This window comes from Corvus kubaryi, unplaced genomic scaffold (genome assembly GCF_017639235.1).
Source record: "Corvus kubaryi isolate FWS band 111438036 unplaced genomic scaffold, C.kubaryi_AGA036_p1.0 37354, whole genome shotgun sequence".
Taxonomy (NCBI): Eukaryota; Metazoa; Chordata; class Aves; order Passeriformes; family Corvidae; genus Corvus; species Corvus kubaryi.
Genome location: NW_024581116.1, coordinates 16,279,691 through 16,303,639, shown reverse-complemented (window position 1 = coordinate 16,303,639; position 23,949 = coordinate 16,279,691). Strand labels below are relative to the sequence as shown.

Below are 23,949 nucleotides of genomic sequence, written 5' to 3'. Positions count from 1 at the left end.
AGATATGGCTAGTACTTGAATTGTGATGTTGATATAAGCCAGCAAGAGGGAATAAAAAAAAGAAGAAGAAATAAGAAAAAAAATCTTTGTCATTCTCTTAAGAGTATGAAAGCAAGTGACATTCCTTTGGTCTTCCCCAGCTTTTCAAGAAAGATGGGATAATGGAAAAAAAAAGCAGGCTACTTCCCATGGTAGAAAGAAGGTCATGAAATATGGAATGCAAGAGAGTGTGGTTGCAAAATGTCTTAACATTTACTGGAAGGAACTTGCATAGTTATACTTGGCTTCACTTGCATTATTTGGGAATAACTCTGAAGTCCAACACAAAACTAATCTAACACAGAGAAAAGCAAGCCTTTCACTTATTTAACAAACTGGTTGGACAAGAATGCCTAAACACATATTGTAAGAATGTATGTGTTTCTGCAAAACAATATTTACAACAATAGCATTGACTGGAAGTGGCAAAAGAACACATTCTCTTGCAGTTTTTTATATTAGTTCAGATAAATATTTGAAAAGAGTTAAAAAACTGCATGGCATTAGAGACAGAAAAACACTTCTTCTGTTCTAAGCTTTAAAAAACATAACAAAACAAAACAAAAAGGTAGAGGAGAATGAAACCTTCTAACAGTGAAAGAGAGATCAGCCTGACAATTCAAGAGATTATCCCCCAGCGACAGCACTAATTCAGAAGCATTTTATCCACTTTCTGCATTTAAAGCACTCTTTTCAATATCATGACCATTCTGTAATACTTGAATTTCAGTAATTTTCTCTCCTCCCTCTTCTGACATTCATTCTCTTTTGCTTCATGCCAAAAACATTACAATTATCCTGATAATCACTGTCAAAATAAAGATGAAATCTTAAATCAAGGGATAACAAGAACCTGTGCTTCAAGCTAATTATATTATACGTGGTCCATGGTCCCCCAGTTCTTAGACTTTTCACTGTGTATCTGCTCTTACAAACTGGCTTAGACACAACAGAGCTTGACTCCTACAGCAGTCTTACACGTAAGTAAGATTATAGCACAGACTATGATATGACAGCTACGTTACCTCTCGTTTGGACAGAACTCAATATACCTCTATGCATAGAGGCTTTCAAATTTGAATAGCAATTAACAACAAGCAAGGAACAATTTCTCAAGCTGTTCAACACTTGTGTAGTATTTTTTTATCACATGGATCAGACAGTCAACCATTTCACTTAAAACCCTTTTTGCATGGTACTTTTAAAGGAACACTGAAATTACATGCAAGAGCTAGAATTCCTAGAAAAAAAAAAAACAGGTACAAACTGAAAAGAACATTAGGAGAACACCAAGCACATTTATTTCTTCCTTCAAACTATGGGAATAAATTTTCTTCTGTACATCCCACCGCTACTGCTGAGAAGAGGGAATATTTAAAGACACGTTCCAATTCCGTGCCCATATGAATGATTGTCGTATATCCCTTGGCTGTACCAATGATTTCCCTATGCAGAGTGTTTTCATTACAGAAAGCAAAAGTCTCACCTGCTGTCTTCAATACTAAGCAGATGAAGCATCACCAGCAGCATTATATCCGGTATCCTTACTGATGAATTTCTCTGCAGAAAGTTTTTTTAATACACAAGTTCACTGTGTGGTAAGTGCAATGCACCAGACAGCCATAACTTATGGCAGATTTAATGTTTTGAAATAATGGATTTTAAAGGCAAACTATTTTCAACAAAATTAAACACCAGTTTTGTGTTTGTATGCTCTGGATCTACAAAGGCAAGCTATCTGTATGAAGTCTTCATAAGCACCGCACCAGGGCGCCTATCTTGTTTGGAAAAATCCAAGTGAAAACCAGGATGTGTGCACACACATGCCTGCCTGCCTGTGGAAAATTGCAGGTAACAGCTTTGTCCAGTCACACTTCCTTTTGCCCTCTGGTGGCTTCCTACGTCCCTACATGAAACAAGTGCAGAACCTATTTTTGTAGGAGTTTAAAAATACATTTGAACTGGGACAACAAATGAGTTTCCACATATATTTCCACGGATTTGAATAAGAATTTGAATTCTTAGGAGAAGCAGGGGCAAGAACAAATACAAAACATGACAGCAACATAGAAACTTACTAATTATGCTTTTAAATTTAGATTAGACAAAGATTCTGCTTTTAAATTTAGTTTTTCCCCTTCCTAGTGAAAGCAATTCATCTAGCTTTATCTCATGTATTTAAAACAATGATTTATCTGAAAGGCTAAAGTTAAAACCAGAGGAGGCATTCCACTGTGAGCTCCTGAAACAGCATTATTAGTGTAACAGTGTCAACTATCTAGTCTTGCAGAGCTGACACTTTTAGGTAATTTCATGCCATGCAAAAGGTGAGAATGGAAGGACTCAAAAGATGAGCTCCTCTCTTTACCAAAGTTAGTTAACGCACATAGAGAAAAATAGTTTAAGCCATCCAAACATGATGGTGTACTATAACGTGGTAGTTGCAGTTCAGGAACAGTTCTTTGTATCAAGACTGACAGTTTTCTGTGCCTTATGTGCAGCAGTAGATGAGGAAGTCAGCAAAACATCGGCATCCTTACAAAAGGCACAGAAAATAAAACAGAAGTGATTGTTTCACAGCCCCATGAAAACCTGCTAAGCCTTTCTACGAACTCAGAAATCACCAACCTGGCAAACAACTCCAGTTCATGATCTGATTCAGCATTTGGTATCTGAAAGCAGCTAGAAAGAAGTACATTCCTCAGAAGCAAGAACTAGTACGAATTAAGACAATTATCATTGCTAGAAACTTAATTTTGCCTCAATGAATGCATGCACCTAATACCTAGTAATTAAACATTCTCTTCAAGCTGAGCAGCATGAAGCTTTCACTTTAATTCATCAAGACTCTTTGAGACGAACCAACCAAACACGTACTAATCCTTATCACAACAAAACCACCCCATAGCATTAGACACTTTAAAAGTGCTATACAAAAAAGGATAACTGTTTCAAAATATCTTCTTCTGTAGAAGGATGAAATTATCTCTAAAATGATTACTCTTAATTTTGTCGAATAAGCCACACAACAGAACCACCATATTAAGATCAGCAGAACAGAAATTCTTGAACAGATCTTCATATCTTAATTTATTTCATATACATCTTTATAATATCTTTCATCTAATTTCTGAAGTACTTGCATGTTTCCCTTCAGTAATTCTCCAAAACAAACGACCTGTGTATTTTACAGAAATGTGCAATGGAGAACCATGACAGATTTTTTTCTTTTGGCAAGTTACTTAAAACATGTCAGGTACAGATCTCTAGCCCTGAGGCCAGAAAGCACAATCAAGCTGATTTTTTTTTTGCAGGATAAGTTAAAAGGAGGCTACACTCCAACTATTCATGAACTTCTTGGACTATGACTGGGCATCATTGTCTGAAAGTACACTGTGTAACTTGGTGCACACCAAAACTGCTCAGGGAGTACCCTCACAGTTTAACAATAGGCTTTACTGCAAGGCAGTTTCTAAGTCAATGCCATGGCCCTGTTCAAGTTACTAGAATACATACATAACCTTAAAATAATAGTCTAATATCCTGAGACTATTTATTTTACTCTACAGGTTACAGTTTCCAGAAAAAAATGATCATTACAGCAATATTGCTGTAAAAAACCGACCAACCAAACAAAAAAAGCCCCCAACAAACAAGCAGTCAGCTGACTGATGCCAAAAGCTGATTATTCAACGTCAAGACTTTCACAGCCAGCAGGTTCTATCCCTCACAAACTAGCAGTTAAGGGTTGTTTTCTTCCTAAATTGTTTCAGTGTTGATACAGCTCACACACACACTTTCCACATCTGCTCCCACCCTACCTGACATCATTAGAGTAAATCACTCCAAACATCAGACGTTAACGCTGTTATTTTTATCGCCTACATTGTCACATACTAATTTTCAGGTTTTCAATTACATAAAGGTACTCTTGTGGTTGTGAAAATAGCCTTGCAACCCAATTCACAATTGCATAAACGATCAGAATAATCATTCTGTTTAGTTTGCTGGCACAGTTTAAAACAGCTAAAAGAGAAGTTGAAGTCTCCAGACCACTGTTCATCTTACAGCAAAATCAAAACTAAAAGTTAGATTCAACAATTTAAGACTTGGCAAATTATTTCACTGATCCTTTCAGCAAATGCCACCGGAAGAAAAACAAGGTCTCAGGAAAATACCAGAAGTTGCCACAGATAAAGAAGAAACAAAATGCAAAACAAAAAATGCTAATCAAAAACCAAAACATGCAGACATTTAACCACAATAATAGACTTGTGTATTGACAGACACTAAACATCTGCTAACACTTAAGGTCTATATCTTACCTCTAACATTTCTCCAGCCTCCCCCAGAACTGATTGCCCAAAAGCTTTTTTACCATCTCATACCTTCTTGCGTTCTCACAAGTGGTTGCAGCCATAGGGTCACCGCTTAAGTGACATATCCCATAATCGTTTCTGGGATCTCCTTCCTCACGATCTCTTTATTTCTCCCACTCAACCATTGCCTTTATTTCCTCACTTTGTCTTTCAGCAAGCATTTCCCCTATTTAGACCTGTGACAGGCAACAACACAATTGTCTACAATTATGTTGTGAGACATGGTCCTTTATTTTTGCCCCTCCAAGCATATCTTACCTCTGCACCCAGGAGACACACTGAAGTAGCTGCATACAATCACATCCTGAAAATTCACCTTTGCAGTAATGGATACCACTACCTTGATCCAACTGGAGGTTCAGCAGGCAAACTATTTTCCACCTATGCAAACTTTTCAGTTTCAGTCTGGATCGTTCTTCTATTTCCTCCCCTTTATCTCCCCATCACATCATGCAAACCCACCAGCAGTTTGCCTTAACCCTTGACTTTCACCATCTCTAAGTATCTGGAGAACACGTAACAGAACACAGTAACTTCCCAAGCATCTGGCCATTACACAGCATCAAAATTCAAACAAACCACTAGTTTCTGCTGACATGCTAAATAGATTAATTTGTATCTAAGAGCAATGCATAAATCTGGGGGTTAATTCTAGCTTACAGGATATAATGAAAGCTATATCCAGGTTTTGCAAATAATGCTGTATAAACTATAATTATATTTATAAAATAATTATTTTAGAATGACAGCTTTTCCCAAATTCATCACCATGATCATTAATTTCAACCTCTTTACTTATTATTCTGGTCCACAGAGACCAGACCCAAGAGCCACTCAGAAAGAAGCCATCCATTGCTGGCAAACTGGCAAGTGACTGCAGAACTCATTTAAATAGCTTGCAGAAAAATGCCCCTGAATTCCCCATTTCTTTAATGATGTAGCTGAAGTTTACTTTATAAGTCCACAGGAAATAGTCTGCCTCCATTTTAACCGCATCCTAAAAAAGCAGGTGAGAGACGCAGAGGGATGTATAAACAAGGCAACAGATTAAAAAGAAGTTCTGTATGAAACAAAGCACATGCAAGGCATGACTCAACCCCCCCAAACCCATATACAGCCTGCACCTATCCTATCACTGTGCATCCACCTAACTCGGAAATTTTTCAAACACCACATAACAGTGTATGATAAGCTGGAATGACAAAAAGGGCATCATCAACATATTTCCAAGTATTACCCAACATCATATTAATCATCGTATCAATGGAGGGATCTCAATTTTTTTGGCCATTTCTAGAGCTGAGGCTCCCATCACCTACTTTACATACAAAAATTATTAGACACACCCTAGTCCATTGCCTGTTAGTATTTCTTGTTGCCTCAGAACCCAATTAAAAGTCCATTCAAACGGTTTTCTGAATTCCCCTCCTATAGCCTGAAACTTGAGCAATACTGAGACTGTATACAGATCATTTTCCAATGGAGGCTAGCACTTCGTCAGGTCTCCACTGTTCTAGTTCCCAAGTGACTCCCCTTTAGTGTGATTTACAGGGTTTTGGCATCTCACTTTTTCACAATGAAAAATTATCCTAGAGTAGGCTAGGATGCTCGTCTGAATAATGAAGCAAGCTTTTTTGAAACTTGCAGTAGGAATGCACATGTGAAATGATTTTCCCTTTAGCAGTTGAAGAGAGTGCTGAGATAGCTACAAACTTCTTGAAGACTAATTTATCTTCATTTTTAAACTTATTATTATATTTAGTGCACCATTATTCTCACTGGTTCATATCATTATTTGGAGGGTACATTTTTGACCCTCAACCCACCCCACAATTCCTCTTTTCTGATATTTAAATGTGCATTTCTACTAAGAAATGCTATGATCTCCTAATTACTTTGTCACCTTTCTTACTCACTTTTTGGAAGTGTCACTCCTGTCACATTTTAATTTAACAAAAGTAATAAAAAAGAGAATAGCCAACTTACTACAGCTAGTCAGAACAGCAAAAAAAGAAGAAAGGTGTAAAGTTCCTAGAATTGTTCTCACAGGGATTTTCCACTAAATGCAGCATCCTCCATTTTAATTCTGGGCTACTGTAAAGCAAATTATTTGATTTCTACTTTGCTGAACATAAGTTTAGGATATTAGTAAGTATCAGGCAAATAAGCACATGTAAATTTTCAGAGATTAGGTATTAAACCATTAAAATGCAACTGTAGCACTCTAGCTTATTGCCACTTTTATTACCATCACCCCAAACCATCTCTAAATAGTGTTGTTCTCTCAAGAATCCAACCTTTTAGGTTTTTTTTAAACCTAATCTATCTCATACTGAACTTTAACAATCTAATTTAACTTCTAAAGCTAGAAGACTACCAAACTCATTTCTCCCCTTGACTTTTACCTACTTTAAAGCTGTCAGTAACAATCTTGCTCTCTTCAAGAGGGAAAAAAACCCCACCACATACCCCTGTTTTAATTCAGTTGATTTGTTGCAGTAGAAGAGAAAAACGATACAGCAACATGTCACTAAACTGACTAATAGTGCATGAGTTCATCTGGATACCTCAGATACTAATTTTACAAAGCCTTCTTCCCTTGTCCCCGAGATATTTAGACTATAATCCTTCTTTTCTCTTCTTATACCCAGCTTCTTTCACATATTTATGCACTTTCTCTCTTCAGTTAGGGAATCTGTGATAAAATACAACATTCCCAATTCTCACAACATCAAACAATTGCCAAACAGGTTTGCAAAAAGAGAAGCTACTTCTCAGTGTCTCCTCAAGACACATCTTGTCTATTAGCAATTTCAGTTACACTGGGAAGGCATTAATACATTTCTAGCACACAATACTGGTGAGTTAGCTAGAAATGTGGAGCACAGGCAAGTGCTGTGCCTCGAGCATAGTAAATTCCCGATCTTTTCTGAAGGTTAGACAAGATTATACACAACTAGTAAGCCTATCACTTGAGAATAAAATCATCTTCCTATAATATCAGTCATAACAGTATAAAATTTCCTAAGTGATATATTAATGATTGGTGAAGGGGGGGGAGACCACTATAATTGAGGCAGGAACTAAGTCTAATAAGTTCTCCTTTTGTAATTATGTGATTAAACCAGTATTTTTAAAGTGTGTGCATGAGGAGGGATGGTAAAAGAGTTTCACAATTTTTTCTTTAAGACAAAATGTCCCAGAAAATGGAATTTCTGGTTAATATCCAAAGACACAGTTGTTCCAATAATACTGGAACCATTATTATTCTAGTTAATGTCATAGTTGAGAATGCATCATTAACAAAGCCTTGTATTTTTTCAATGTCAAAATTAGACAAAGTAGTAAATACTGATGCTAACAATAACAGGAGGTTTCCTTCATTTTGACTTCAGAGTCAGGAAGGTATTCTCCTTTTTAAAACCTAATTGTACGTTGATACTCTATTAAAATATCTTGAACAAAAAATACAGAGCACCATTTAACTTTACTGACTGTTCAGAGAACATAGTTCCCAAAAAACGTTCTCAATAACGTAATGGGGATGATAACTGGATACTATGGAAAGATTTTTCACTGCGTTTGAAAAAAGAAATTTATATTTCTTAAACTTCCTATATAAAAGGCAAATTCCTCTTAACAAAAATCAAAGATCACGAGAGCTGTGAAAAAGTGCTCTTCTGTTTGCACCTACTACATCTTTTTTTCATACCTCAGTTATGGTTACTCTCTGCAAATGTGTGAGAGTAAAAGAAAACTCAGTATGTTTCCCAATATAAAGGAGGAAATTTCACCCTATTCCATTAGCTTATCCAGTGAGCTACGAAACAGAAAATGTACATGATTCCACTTCTCTTCAATGCCACATTTCACCACTTCTTCAAGTGACTTCAAGAAATAGCTATTAATAACGGACACACATCACATTTCCTCAATCTCCCAGTGTCAACAACATTCAAGTCTTGACAGAAGAGCTGGTCTCAGACACAAGGGATGGGCACAATACTTACAGCTGTTCCTGACAGCATCATCTCATTTGACTTGTAGTTCAATGAGAAAATGCATTAAGAGTCTTTTTAAAATAACAAAGAAATGCAATACATTAAATTGTTGTAAAGGTTTCAATTGCTTAATTTGGTTGCATTACTACTTGAAATAAGTTGTCTGCTGAACTCTGTATTCCTTATTACAAAACCCCACACTGTGTGCTTTCAGTTCTATACACTGCTATTTAGAGTCAGTGACTGCCATTTGAGAATGAGATCTTGTGTTCTGCAGAATGTTAATGGATGAGAATTCTGAAGTAAGATGCATGAAGTATAAACAAGAGAGCTTAGTATTAAGAAATCAGATAAACTAAATCTAGAACACAAAGAATCTAGAATAGAAAACATTCATATGATTTAATAGGTCTAATAAAGGAAATTGGAAATCTCACAGAAATGCTCTCAATCAAAATGCCCACAATCATTTCAATGGAAAAATCTACTTATCTTCTATCATTGGTTTTAAAAAAAACCCTAAGATTTGTGAAAGAAATTCAAATTTTAGCAGTTTTATTTCAATTCAAAAGAATTAGGAGAACTAGGCAATCCTGGAATCCTCTCCCTAATACAACCAGAAGGCTGAACAGCAGGAACGCACATCTCTACAACTGTTCACGGATGTATGGAGCCTGAAACTCATTCCTTTTTTGTTATACTCTTGGACCGTATTTCCATGAAAGAACAGACTAATACGTATTAGAAGAAATATTTATTTCAATTGACACCTCAGATTTCTTACGTGTCACAGAGAAAAATCACCCCCTTCCCCAAGTGATGCAAGTGGATTTTTCAAGCCTCGTGCCAGAAAATCTTCACACCTGCCTCACTCAGGAATTGCACAGAGATCCTTAATCTCAACTGTTGTGCACTCAGTGTAAGGTTAGACGAGGAGCATTCCTACTCAGGAGATATTTAGATAAGAAGCTATAGCTCTCTGTGGGCATACCTGAATTTCACATATGAAAAATAACATTATACACAAACTTTTTCTGCAGTTTTAAGTAAAGCTTGACGCTGGCATATTTTGAAAGACATTTACTTCCACTTTCAAAAGCAAACATATAAACCAATAAAAATGATGCATAAAGTAACAGGAATATATTTTATTTGCCATGCTTTGCATTCATCAGCCAAGCATAAGGTTTATTTTGCGGCTTTTCTTAACATGAATGCAGAAGTTGACTTCTAACCAAGATAACCTAAGGATATGACACAAATGAGGTAGAGGTAAAAGTGTAGCAGATTTTTTTAGAAATCCTTGTGTTGATAATTCTAACTGAAAGTGTCTACGCATAGCTACAGGTTCAAACTTTGCACATTCAAAATATCAAAACACGTGTTCAAGTTGAGCACATTAAAAAGGACTTACTTTTATTGTAGCAGGTTGCTAGTACACCTTTATCTGCAGGACTGGTACTGATGTGCCAAATTTCACCCACTTGATGAAGGAGAACATTTTTGTTTATAATGTTATTTTCATCATCAAAATCTATGATGTGAATCTGCAAATACAATAAAATAGAACATTAGAGTTTCAAATGTTTTCCTGTGGGTCTTAATTATACATGATGACTACATGGAACAATTTAATGAGATTTTTATAACCGATACCTACTTTAATTAATTGTTATACTAACAATTTACTATATCATTGATTTCATGCAGGATTAACTTTTCTAGGAAAACACAAGCAATTTCCCTGTTTGAGGAAATACCATGCTTATTCTCAATTTTCAACTTAAAGCTTGAAGGTGATTTTTTCATTTAATGGCTAATAGTAAATAAGCCACGTATTACAATTCAACACTTCTTACAGCAATAAACAAAAATAACAACATTACAATCCTTAGTCTAAATGTCTGCACCAATTCTGTATCCAAATCATCTAATTCAAACCATCTACAAAGGAAGAAGGAGAGAGAGGGAAAGGACTCTTCTTTGAAGCAAATACTTTACACTCAGTAAGAAACTTTTTGAGAGTTCACTTTAGCAGTCACATATCTTTACCAAGATACAAACCAAATCTTTTTATACTGTATCGAAATATAAAATACTGAAAGATGAAGAAAAAAAAATAGTATTTAAATAGATAATATTTTTAAAAGCTAGAACTAAGTTTGCATTTTATTATTTTAATTTTTGTTTGTTGCAGGTTTCTTTGCTATGAGTTTGGTTTTTTGATAGGCCCACATTACTATCATTTTTCCCTCCCCTTCTTTTAGTCAGTTGTTTTTCTATACTTGCCACAGAAATACAAGAAATTTAGCAAGATTCTTGTCTGGCATAACATACAGAAGGAACTTCACTCATGGGACTAATTCCCCTAAGCTCAACAGTGGAAAAATAAATTTAGAAGACTCACAAATTTTAAACAATTGTATCCTGATTAAAAATTAAGTTTCAAAGTTGGGTGAACAATGAAGAAGAAAAAGAAGCCAAGAGACATCCTATCATCATGACTGAATTAAGTCTACTGAATTAACTACTGAATCACTGCAAAAATCTTAGTTATGCAGAAATACAGAAAATTTTCTTAAAATACAGAGGCTGCAATATACGTCTTAACTTCAACTGAACACTACATTATTTTTAAGGGGCTGAGCTTACATGTTACCTTTTTGTTTATTGCCCAAACAGTCATCAGCAACTCCTCCTTGAAATATAATCCTGGACCTCATCACTTGTATTATTCTTCCATTTTGTCATCCAAGGCATAGAACCACCTCTGCACTTGATTATCAAGCTGTCTTTTGAGACGTCATTTGCTGCCTTGAACCTATGAATCTACTCAGGAATCAGGACACTATACATCTACCCCAACAACTGCATATCCATCTTAAAGAGTGACACTTCTGCCTTTCAAGAAAGATTAGTTTAACCTCATACCTTGTTTTTGTTTGGAGTCTCTTTTGGCAGCTCAGGCCAAGTCTCTTATCCGAGAAAGTGAATCACAAATCTAAGTCCCATTTACTACAGCCACACAGATTCTTCCCACACTAACCAGGTTAAAAGAGTCACTTGGCACATAAGGGAGTGCTCTTTATCCCATGTGAAGCCCTTTGAAGGCACAGGTAACAAACTTCTCTCTGTCGTTATGTCTCAGATTCAGCTGACAACATGGACAGCTGTAAACTGGCGGAACACACAGGTAGCTATTGAAATGCCCAGACTGAGATCTTTAGGAAATATGAAATTTAATTCTTATGCAACAGTATTGTTTGCATGTTGTGAGTTGAAAAATTACATCTTTCACAGCTATGCCAGTCAACACCATCTACCAGAAAAAGTCAATCAGCATAACAGAAAGAACTGCAAAAGTTCCCCCAATGGTTTTTTGCTAAGGATCTTTCCACTCAACTTGATTTGAATACATGATATATAGAATAGTGACTTCACTAAATACTAAGGACAACAGAAATTTCATAGAAAAATACTCTAATACCAAATACTGCACACCACCATGTCCACCATTAAACCATGTCCTCAAGTGCCATATTCACGGGTTTTTTGAACTCTTCTGGGGATGATGACTCCACCACTTCTCTGGGCAGTCTCTTCCAATCCTTTACAACCCTTTCCATGAAAATATTTTTCCTAATATCCAGCTTAAACTTCTCCTGGTGTAACTTAAGGCTATTTCCTCTCTCTATTTCCTGTCCTGTCACTGGTTGCCTGGGAGAAGAGACTAATTCCCACCTGGCTAAAACCTCCTTCCAGGGAGCTGTAGACAGTGATAAGACACCCCACCCCCCAGCCTCCTTTCCTCCAGACTAAACAACCTCAGCTCCTCCTCAAAACAGCTGTGCTCCAGACCTGCCACCAGCTCCATCACCCTTCTCTGGACGCACCACAGCACCTCAAAGTCTTCTTTGCACTGAGGAGCCCAGAACTGAGCACAAAGTTTGAGATGCTGAGTACAGGGGATGCAGTGCATTACATAAATCATGAAAATTAGTATTTTAAGTTCTAAGACACATGACTAAAAATTAACTTGCAGAGTTCTGAGAATGAGATGAGAAAAGAATAAATTACATACTTGAATATTTCCAATGCGTACAATAAATGCACTAAGTTTAGCAACAATGAAAGTACTGAGGACAAAAGTTCCAAAACTACACGATGTAGAACACAGTGCTACTACTTAAACCATTCCCAGCACATCATGAGGACCAAATGCCAAGTACTATACACTATTAATATGTCAAATATTAACAGAATATAAAATCTTATAAACACTTTCCTTTCTTTTGAAATACTAGCATTAATAGGAAAATATTTTCACCTAAAACATATTCTCCTATGAATACCTAAAATTGTTTCATACAGCAATAAACCTCAATGAGGCAAAAGTTATCATGTCAGCTGTAAAATTATTGCTCTTTCATTTGCACTGCACCTGCCCATGACCAGAAGGGAAGAAATAATCTGCACATGATAAAACCTGTCAATGTGCAGGACTTGGTAAAGTACTAAGTGTTGCAAGCTAGCTCATAAGTTTGGTCAGGTAACTAAAAAAGTTTTTAAGCAAATGTAGAGAACCTAGTGCTGAATTAAGTTATAATGAGCTGAGGCCTAGGGCACTTCTTGGGGATTGAGGAACTAGTTGAGAAGAAATGATGGCCTGAGGCACAGCTACAGGCCAATAACCTCCAAACATTTGTTAATACACTAAGAATTGTCCTGCATTTCTATTGTTAATGTTATTCATTGGAAAAAGAAAAGCATACTCAAAATTGAAGCATATGCAAACATTTCTAAAATACATAGTATATACCCAAAAAACTTACCACAATCAGAAAATCTAAATTATTAAAGATCTGTTGGCTATCAACTGATTAAGTGAGAACCACTCTTCAACAGTTTTGTATCAGGATTTAATTAGTTGACCAAGTAGTAAAGCCATCACAGAAATCACAGTTTAAAAAAAAAAAAAAAGCAAAAAAAACCCCAACAAAAACCCCCCACATTATAACCAAATATTTGAAGAGCAAGAAACAGCGCAATCAAAAATATAATCATGTGCATCGAACTTTTAACTAAGTTTGTCTGCCACTTCTTTTGTTACTCTACCCCCAAGTATTACTTGAAATGTAAATAAACTGAATATTCCGTCCCCCTTATGCCTTGGAATAACTTTTCTTGAGTCTCATCCAGCACTATCACTGAGTAAAGAACTCAAAACCTCACTGGGAATTGACAGCTCACATGCCCAAAGCTATGGTTCCAAGCCATTTTGTGCAGCCCATTTTCAAAAGAGTCGGTCACTCTATTCAGTCCCAGGGACTTCCATGGTGGGTGTTAGCCTTGGCTAAGAGACCCCACCCAGACACCGGCTCTCCCCAAAAAGACGGGGAGAAACCGGGAACAACAGGAATGAGATAGTTTATGTGCCCAGCTACAGACAGGGAGGTCACTTACTAACTAATATTCTGGGCAAAAGAGACTTGACTTGGGTGACTGAATTAGTTTATTGGCAGTTAAAATAAACAAGTACCTTCTCTCCCCTACTTTCCAGGCTGAACTTCACCCCAGACTCCTCTGACCCTTTCAAGTGGGGCAGGGGGATATGGTGGTTATGGGTGTTTTCTCCCTGATGCTCTTTGCATCTCACTCTTCTCCTCTGCTTCAGCACAGGGCCTTCATGGGAAACTGACTCACCTGTGTCCTGGAGTGGACTCAGTGGAACCAGCCATGTCTGGCATAGGCAACCCCTGGCCTCTTCTCAGAGGCCACCACTACAGCTCTCCTGCTACCCAAGCCTTGCCACCTGCACTCAATACAGCCTTCTAACCCTTTCAGCCTCAAGAACTTGCTTCGGTATAACTTTTACTGAAATTTAATCACAAAAATTAAATTACAACTCATACTCCTAACTGCAGAAGAAACACCCCAATAGAAATTGAGGCATGAAAGTCACTCAGATTTTAGTTTGAATTGTTAAACTCATGATCAGAAAGGACACAGATGATTGCCAATAATGAATATTGAAAAATCCAGTTTATGAAGCTTCACATACTGTGCATGTACCAGGAGTCCCATTAGAAGCAATTAAGGCTTAAAGACTTTTGTTTTACTTTACTTCTCTTCATGGTTCCAGAGCATCTATAGATTCAAATTAACAAAAATACGGCAGTTTCTTTACTAAGCCAATCTGATTTAGTCATACAATTTGGAGGAGTGGTATGATTTTCAGAAAATACACACAGCTTTCATTCACCTACATTTCTTACCAATATCTTTACATTCTACCCACAGATGTCGTTAACTATCAGTCAATGTTCACATTCAACAGGGGGGAGAAAGAAAGAGGGATGCTATTGGAACAATGTTACAAAAAGAGGTAAAAATTACAACTGACATTTGACAGAAAAATTACCTGATTATCATATCTAAGGGACTGTGTTCCAACCAAAAATCTAATTGCATCTGTTTCTGCTGTCTGAGGTGTTAAAGCTCGTGCCTAGGGAAGAAGAAACCCATTAGAAAAGTACAATTAATAAAATACATTAATTTCAGCAAAAATCTTGAAGCTTATATATCAATTATCATTTTAAGCATTACATTCTTACAAACTGCAAACTTTCCTGTCCTTTATGTCCATTTTGCTTAACACATTTTTTGTGCAATTTGTCATACCTTGTGAGGATTGGGGAACACACAGGTGCTAAATACATTACCTGATCTCCATTATAACAGTGAAAAGATTAAATACAGCATCTCCTCCAAACTAATTTTCCTTTATCTTATTCCATAGAACAGTGAACAATTTTTAACTATTGTTAAAAAACAATATGATATCCAAGAAAGGCTGTTCTTATAGAAGTTTTCACACCATTCAGGTTGAATATGCCTGTGTAAAAAATAACTTTTTCTCACCATTAGCCACCAAGTTTAGAAGCAAATTAAAATCTAAGCCTCTTCTTTTCCACTGCAGTCCACTAGAGATAAGAGTTGTCTGAATGGTGGGAGAAGCAATTTGTTACTTATCCATAACACTTTTGTCATAATGTTATTTCTTTGTTGTATTATGTTAATGGCATTGGAGAGTCTCTGCCTTTCTTTTTCAAGTTGTACCAACCACAGTCTTGGAAGAAGTGAAACAAAGCAGTGAAGGGCCATGGGATAAATAAAGCACAGCTTGAACTAAAACCACAATCACTAGTTTGCACTAGTCATTAGTAGAGACTCTCAGATAATTTTGAGTAAATAGAAGGTAAACTAATATTCAAAGGCATTTTTAGCAACTATAAATCGTGAGGAATAGCTGCTATTTCTCCATGCAAAAGACACCCTTAATAATATTGTTCAAAATTACTATTTTAAATCTAAAAACAAATCTTTCCAATTCCCATCCTATTTGGCATAAAATAGCTCAGCTCTCTCCAGGCACTAAGGCCTATAGGATTCGGGTAACTGCTGAACGGCCCTTCTTACCGCCATCCTGTCATGCAGCTTGTTACCTTCTGGATTCAGGAACACTTCAATATCATTCCATTTGAAACTTCTTTTTAAATTGATATAAAAAAGATGCCTAGAAGCTTGGAAGGGAGTATTTGGAATATATTATATCCCAATACCCAAATTTAGAGCAATTTAATTCCAGAAAAGCAACTTGAAGATATTTGACTTTTCTTAAATAAAGCAAAGCCATGCAAGCCATTGTCTGGCAACAGCACTAAGAAAAAACTGATTTTTCAGAATCATCTCTGGACTTGTATAGAGCAGATACTTCTTTTCTGGTATCTGAAATGTGTGATTTAAACAGTGTAATATTTTGTGTAAGATGGAGCATAAAAAGTTGAAAGATGCAACAAGCTTAGTAAGGTATAGGCTAATATCCTATACATACATTTATAATATCTATGTAGGGAAAAAAGAAGAACGAGAGAACATACAAATAGTTTGTGTTCAAAAAACTCAAATGCAGATCAAAGATTAGCGTGAATCCATACCAATCTGCTTTACTTTCTTATTTATGCAGCACTCATCTACAAGAAGCCTAGAGTGTTCCTGATTGACAGACACAACTTAAGTCCACCAAGATGATTGGAGAAAAGCTTTTGTCTTTAAAAGAATTTACATTTGCAGATCTTTGCAAGCATTTCTTTCCATTCAAAAGACCTGCTCTCAATTATTTTGAGAAAACACTAGAAATAACTCCACAGCTACATAACTCCTTCAATCAAAGAAGCTTCTGTTGTTTCTATACAAAAAAGAGAAGTAGAGATCGCTAGGATCTTTAATAAAATAAGTAAATAAAAGGGGTTTCCAGCCCTTTTAAAGCTTTTCAACTAGGTCTCATCATGCTGCTTTCAAAAATTCATAAAGTTGGACACAAGGTGCCCAACATAAAATTGTGTAAATACATAGTAACATTTATATCATCAGCTTCTCTAGCTCTTACTTAAAATAATTTTTCATTTTGCAGAAAAAAAAAATCAAAGGCATGATAAAAAAAATATTTTAACGCATTTCAAAAGAACAAATACACTATTGTTTATCCCCTGACAAAAAACCCCTGCAACATCTATACATAGGATACAAAGTTCAAACTCATCAACCACTCATAAATCAGGAAGATTCTGATTCATAGTATCTGTATCAGCACAACAGACTTTCAGTCGCCTCTTGCACAAAGATATGTGTAATTTTGTCTACTCTTGAGTTACTCTGAGAGAAAAAGAAGTTCTTTCAACAGATGAAGACACCAAGTAATCCTTGTAACAAACAATACAACTGAAACTGAAGCACTGTCAAGATCATGGAAAATGCCTTAAGTTTGTCATCTTGTACTGTAACCTGTCAGAGCAGGTTGCAAATTAAATCTTTCATCAAGCATCCTGCGTTATGAATGCAGCTCATAGATAGGAAATAAGTAAAAAAGCATAGTAAAATGAATATTGATTAATCTAAATGGAAATTATTATTTTTCTATGTCTGCACCCACAGAACACAAAACTGTATATAGCCCAAGAAGACTTTACTACTGGGCTTACCTGGAAAGGGACTTTTCACAAAGGCACATAGTGACAGGACAAGGGAGAATGGAAGGCAGGTTTAGTTTGGATATTTTAAAAAAATTCTTTACTGTGAGGGTGGTGAGGCACTGAACAGGTTGCCCAGAGAGGTCGCGGACTCCCCATCCCTGGAGTTCAAGACCAGGCTGAATAACCTGGTCCGGTGGAAGGTGTCCCTGCCCGTGGCAGGGAGGGGTTGGAACTGGATGATCTGTAAAGTCTGTTCCAACCCAAATCATTTAATGATTCTACCCAAGATATTAAACTTACTAAAGTTACTTACTTACTAAAAAAATTGCCATAATGCTTAGAAAATACCCAGAATACACATCTGAAACACACAAGCAGCAAGAAAACAAGTCATGTCCCACCTGATAGTGCTAGACAATGCAACAACTTAAAATCACATCATTTTGTTTTTAAAGAAGGCCTAACTATAGGAAAAAAATATTAGCAAGCAAAGTTTAAAACATTGTGAACCACAAAACTTTTTGGCTACATGTCCAAATTCCATATTTACCAACAGCCCTATGAGGGAACGTGCACAGTTTAAAGCAAGCAGTTTTACAAAACAGAACAATTAAACTGCAAATCCACCAAAAAAAATAGACATGCAAAACTCTAGCACACAAGTGCGACAGACAGAAGTATCAAGATAAAGCAAAAGAAACAACAATCATTGTAGCAGAATGCAGGTAAGACTAACTTGGAGACTGGGCATTGTGTCTATGCCTACACTATGCTCAGTGTGATGCTGGGCAAAGATCACCTTCTACCGTGTCCTTGACAATTTAGGCCACCTGCAGAATAATAAAAACCTCTGAGAAAAAGAAATAGAATAGAGTCTATCGTCCTTGACAACAGCAAGAGATGATCCAGAAGAACACAATGACAAACCTCAAAAGGATAAAGAAGGTTGGTTTAAACTAAGGGCATTATGGAACTGCAATGCACTGATTCTCTACACTTTGTTCATAATTTCTTCCGAAAAACTTTCACTACTCAATATCTAAAATACCAGCCAAATGCACAGAGTTTTGGGCTGGTTTTTTTGATTTTTTTTTTTTGTTTGTTTGTCTGGCGTTTTTTTTGGTTGTTTGTTTGGTGGTTTTGTTTTGTTGGTGGTTTTTTTTTTTTTTTTGGTTGGTTTGGAGTTTTTTTTGTTTGCTTTGTTAATTTGACTGTTACTATTTATGGCATTAATAGACAAACAAAAAAGTACTTGTTCAATACATATGTTGTCCTGCTGATGCATTGCACTGGTTTGGTATTAACAAACAAGAAAACAAACAGACTCCAACATTGGAATATTTGTATTACATTTAATACAAACAAAAAATATTCTGCAGACCAGAGATCATTTGAAATTCATACAATCAATCTGTACTAACAAACCGTGAACTTGCAATGCAAAATGTGAGGACACAGTATTTGGCTTGCAATCCCTAAATCTGAATTTAAAGTTATTTGACCATCTGCTTATGCTGAAAACCAGAACCAGTGTACTGCAACTTGCGGTGGGGAGCTGGATTTGCTCCCCACCTCATTCTGGAGGCAAAATACAAGTTCCCTGCCCTCCCCAGACAAGCCCCAGGCTGCTAATGTCATGAATGTTATTTTTGCCTTCTGGCACAATTTCAATTTTCAAGTAAGTACACTTTGATTTATCCTTAGGTAAGACAGCCTTGTTTCTCCCACCACAGTAGGAGACCCTCTCAGTGACTCTAATAAGCTGCAGTGACTATCAGTGAAAAGGTTGGCAGCACACATGCCCAGGTGACCTTCAATGCTCTCAGACAGCTGCTTTCCCCAAGTCTCTCACAGCACAAGAATTCCCATCACTGATGTATTTAGTGCACTGACCCTATTCCAAAGACTGACAGATTCTGTAAACCCTCACAACAACAAACGTAACCCGCATACAAAGACCTGCATAGCACAATCCTCAGAAAACCCATTCATTTGTTGCGAAGGTAACAATCATCATGTAAAAGTTCCTTCAAGTTCACCTAGCTGTATCTTTATATTGTCATTTCTCTGTACCATACCTAACATTAGGACGATCCTACTAATTCCTTGAGGGTCCTAAAAAATACTTTCCAACTGTTCTACTTCATGCATTATGAAAATCTTTGGGGGATTAGTGAAGAGAGCTTTGCCACTTAGCAACTTTTGTTCCTCTACTAACACTTTAAAGCACAAAGGTTTAAAATATACAGGATTGGCATTCATGAGGCAAGTAATCTTAGAGAAGAAAGAGAACTGACACAAAAGCTAGGAATTTTAGTATGACATTATTATGCAGTTTCTTAAACTGATTCAATTTTCAAAGTAAATCTTCCAAAGACTTTGCTAAAGCTGGACCAAAATTATTATGTACATTCTGCTTAGGCCAGTCTCTCTGAACCCACAGGAGACCACAAGAGCTTCCCCCAGGGAAGAGAACACCACTGCCAATAGGAGCGATAGGCTCTGCACTCCCATACCAGGAACACAGCGAGTCTGAAAGTCAGCACAGGTTTCCCTGGGTAGCTCACAGATGACACACATTTTCCTAGGAAGACCCATTTTACCACTTCTAGTAAATCTATACCTGGCTTTTACTCCATCACAGGTAAGTCAGTTGAGCTATTCTCAATACATACTGATGACAATAGGTATACACACATTGGTCACAGGTCTTCTACAATCTATTTCAGTTGCTATTTTGCACTGTTTAAGTTTCTTACTATAAGAAAACACATTTGGTTTTAGAGAAATTAAGTTTCATCTTACTCTTGCAAGCAGGCAAGTCCTAAAAATCAATAGTCTCTGTTCAGATTAATTAAACCTGTTAACAACTAACAGACAACACAAAATGAGCCAAGTACTGCTTATTCAAGAAGCACAACAACCACAATGCAGAACACTAACTCTATCAAAGCATTAGTGCACTTTTTTCAACCCTGCTTCAGCCAGACCCTATCTCAGGGTGCTGCTGGAGCTGCCCAGGCACAGCACAGCCCTGTGCTCAGCCAGGTGGCTTTCTGCTGTTCTTGCCTCCTGCTCATTATCCTTTTCCCTTGCAATTCTACGTACTTTTGACATGCAACTTCTAGTAGGAGTATCCAGGATGCTGAAATTTAGCTCAGTGTTGTGGTATCTCCAAAAGCCATTAAATGTGCCAAACACACGCTCTAAAATGATCACTCTCTGGCATAAGCCATGTTCCTCTTCCCTCATCCCATGATGTTGGCTGGCTTCTGCATACTTTTAAACAAGCAAGCTGTAGGCTTGAACCAAATACCTATCCCAGAAAGCACCACTCCACACTGCTCATTTCCAGGGCTATAAACATTATCCAGTCAATCTTAAACTCAGGCAAATAATGTATTTTGAGATGTTCAGGGGTGCTTTCACACCTGCTCAAAATGTCACTGTTTAAACCCTCAAGAAAAACATGGGGAAAATTGTGACTCCCTGAAAATGAAAGCCTGTGTTGAATTCAACACAGGGTAAACATACCAGGTACTCCAGGTTAGACAGTAAAGCCCAGGTCAACCCTACACAGGACAAGAAAGACATAATTTCACTGACAAAAACCAGGACTTAACAACAGTCCTGGGACCTCATTCATTGCATTCTTATAATTGAGGATATTGATGAATTCCACCAAGGTTCCCTTTAGAAGAACCACCTTGGTATTGAAATGTTCTGCAGCTGCTGCTGTTGCTTTGTATTCATCATCATGAGCCACAGCCACATCACTCAGTACCTTAATTCAAGCAGTATATCACATTTTCATTCACCATCCACTGTAATCTTCTCACTGCAGTCAGACAGAGCAACTATGGTGAGACTGTCTTTTTAAAAGTCACAAAAAGAGTCATACACCCTAAAAGTCACACGTAATTTGCTTGTCTGTACAATGTTCATATAGCTCACAGACAAACCTAAGAGATTAAACAAGAGAAAAATGTATTTATTCATTACTCTGAGTGACCTTATGTATGCCAATACATCAGAACACATTCTGCACACAGAAACGAATAGAAACCTTGCAGAAATAATTTTAAGGTAGTTGGTGGATAGCACCTAGGAGGAATTAGCTTTATGTTCCTACAAATATGGTCACATTAGATCAGATGAAAAGCACATCCACACAACTATACTTTTTCCACCAGTGGCCAAAGATGGACTTTTACTGACTGCTGGAGCCCAAACATAAGAAGCTAAGACAAAATCTTTAAAACTTGGCTGAAAAATTAGTCTGAAGAGATGCCTTCAGACAAAAAGAGGTAATTGTGATGATGCAACTAACCATTCTTATCTAGCAACACAGAAGAAATGATGCTTAAAAAAATAATAATCTTTCTTATAAGACGTACAGATGCAAGTTGGAAAAACCAGATAAGTTCTCGGTTTAAGTTTCTATTAGTGTCTCTCCACTTTCAAAAAGCACAGAGAGGCAATTTGTTTTAAAGCCACACTGGGAGTTAATGGAGATCAGAAACAGAGCCTTCATCTCTACGCTCCCTTTCTGACTTACCCATAAATCATCTCTTCTTTCCTCACTCTCTCCCTAAGTGATCTGTATTAACAGTAATTTCCTTTCATTACAGCTACTTTACCTCATCCTTTTGCTTTATCCTACTGCCAGACAACTCCAACAAGTTACGTACTTCAAAGGAGAGAAGAAGTCTGTGGGAGACATATGGTTTGGGGGGGGGACAGGGTACACAGGTCCATGAAGGTCCCAGACAACACACAGTAGCTTCCCCAAATTTTTGGAAGATGAATTATATGTGACCTTCTAGAAAGGCACTATGAATTTTATTAAGTACAGAATATATATTCTGTTCTGCAAAAGAGATTTAAGTATAAGTTCCATTAATTTTGAAGTATGAGCTACAGCCATGTCTAGCCAATCACAAAATACTACCATACAATACACACAGCATGCTATCAGACTTTATCAGACTTCAGCAGATTCAACATTTAGGGCAGGTGTATACTACGGAGCAGCTCCTATACAAGAGGACAACCAAACAAATACAAAATTTGCTAATGAAAGCTACTGGTATAGTCAGGACTACAGAGCACACTACTCAGTATGCAGAACACTTGTTACAAAGAGCCTTTGTACACTAATTTTCAAGAACGCTTTAGCAAAGGTGCCAAAAAAAAAAGTGCACGTGTAGATATTTATATTACTACATCTACTGTAGAATGAATTGCTTTGTTAGGAGGTGCTGGTTTTCTTCTGCAGGTATTACTGCTATAAAGGCTAGTGATGATAAGCCAGCTGTTGCCAAAGAGAACACACAACAGCTGAGTAAAGCCCTTAGTGGAGGAAGAATGAACTAGGGTCCCTCTGACTCTGCTTTCTCAGAACTTACAGAAACCTCATTAAACACACCACCTGTGTTCCTCTAAGAAGATGATCAGTAAGTTTCTAAGTTAGACAGTTCCATTTCCTTACAGCCATAATACTGATATGATGGACAGATTTGTCCCATGGGACAAAGGCACATACATAGACCTCACAGGGAGATCCCACAAAGTTCATGCAGATTTACGGTTGGGTATATCCAACTAAAACTCGTAATTTACTGGGAACAGTTTCATGCTCTCTTGCCAGAAAAACAATTTTTAATTTTTTTTTCTGACAAGGCAGAATCAAGGATGTCTTTGACAGTACTTTCGTACCACTCCAGCGCCAGACAAAGCCTTTTCCGGAGGCGGAGCAGGGAGCGGTGCCCGGGCAGGAGACCCCCGGCACAACGGGGACAAGGAGCCCTGCCCGCGCCCCGCACCTGCAAACAGCGCGTTTGGGAGGGGAGACTGACTCCCGGCCGCTGTCCAGCCACCCTTAAACACCCCAACGCAGCTGCCAAAAGCCACCACAACCCGGCGGTGCCCGTGGTGCCCCCAGTCCCGGCTCGGGGAAGGACGCCGGTCTCCCCCGGGCGGGCTCTCCCCTGCCTCTCTGCACACACCCGACCCCGCGGCCACCGCCTTCTCAGAAGCAGGACCGGCACCTGCCAACCCTCCCTTAATCTCGCCTCACGCTCACCTGGAACTCCAGCCCGTAAATCACCGGCGCGTCGTCCTCCATCACGACCCCCCCAGCGCAGTCAGACACCCCCAGTCGCCTCCAATGCTTTCTGGCCCTCGGCGCGGCCCGTCGTCGGCCGCTTCCGGGAGCTGCGCGCGCGCAGCCCCGCCCTGTCCGGCCCGTGCGCAGGCGCTGTGCGGGGGGGAGCGGCGGTGGCTCGGAGGTGACGGGACGGGACGGGACGGGACGGCGTGGCGTGGCGTGGCGTGGCCGCGCAGCTGACGGGCCTCCGGGTGGGTGGGTGGTCGCTGAGGCGGCCTCGGGGCTGCGCCGGCGGGGGCCGGGCCCACCCCCGCCGCGGGTGTTCCGGACTGGGGAGGCCACGGTGGCGCCGGAGGCTGCGCCGAGCCCAGCCCGGGGCTGCGGGGGTT

The 23,949-nt window shown here is 38.1% G+C and overlaps 2 protein-coding genes across 5 annotated transcripts in view; one reads left to right on the top strand and one right to left on the bottom strand.

Annotated features, from left to right (window-relative positions):
• Positions 1–23,671, bottom strand: part of EIPR1 (EARP complex and GARP complex interacting protein 1) — a 76,098-nt gene extending 52,427 nt beyond the window's left edge. The window contains exons 1-3 of the mRNA XM_042033091.1: positions 23,537–23,671; positions 14,841–14,924; positions 9,834–9,966 (exon numbers count right to left, since the gene is read on the bottom strand). Coding sequence (XP_041889025.1) covers positions 9,834–9,966; positions 14,841–14,924; positions 23,537–23,578 — 259 coding nt within the window. The 5' untranslated portion in view covers positions 23,579–23,671. The remainder of the gene's footprint in view (positions 1–9,833; positions 9,967–14,840; positions 14,925–23,536) is intronic.
• The window catches only part of TRAPPC12 (trafficking protein particle complex subunit 12), a 49,467-nt gene continuing 49,112 nt past the window's right edge, over positions 23,595–23,949 (top strand). For 3 of the 4 annotated variants that reach the window (XR_006016884.1, XM_042033086.1, XM_042033085.1), the window contains exon 1: positions 23,595–23,741. Coding sequence is in view for 2 of the 4 variants with exons in the window: in XM_042033086.1 (XP_041889020.1) it covers positions 23,621–23,741 (121 nt within the window). In the remaining 2 variants the exon portion in view is untranslated. The other variant, XM_042033090.1, reaches the window with a different exon arrangement.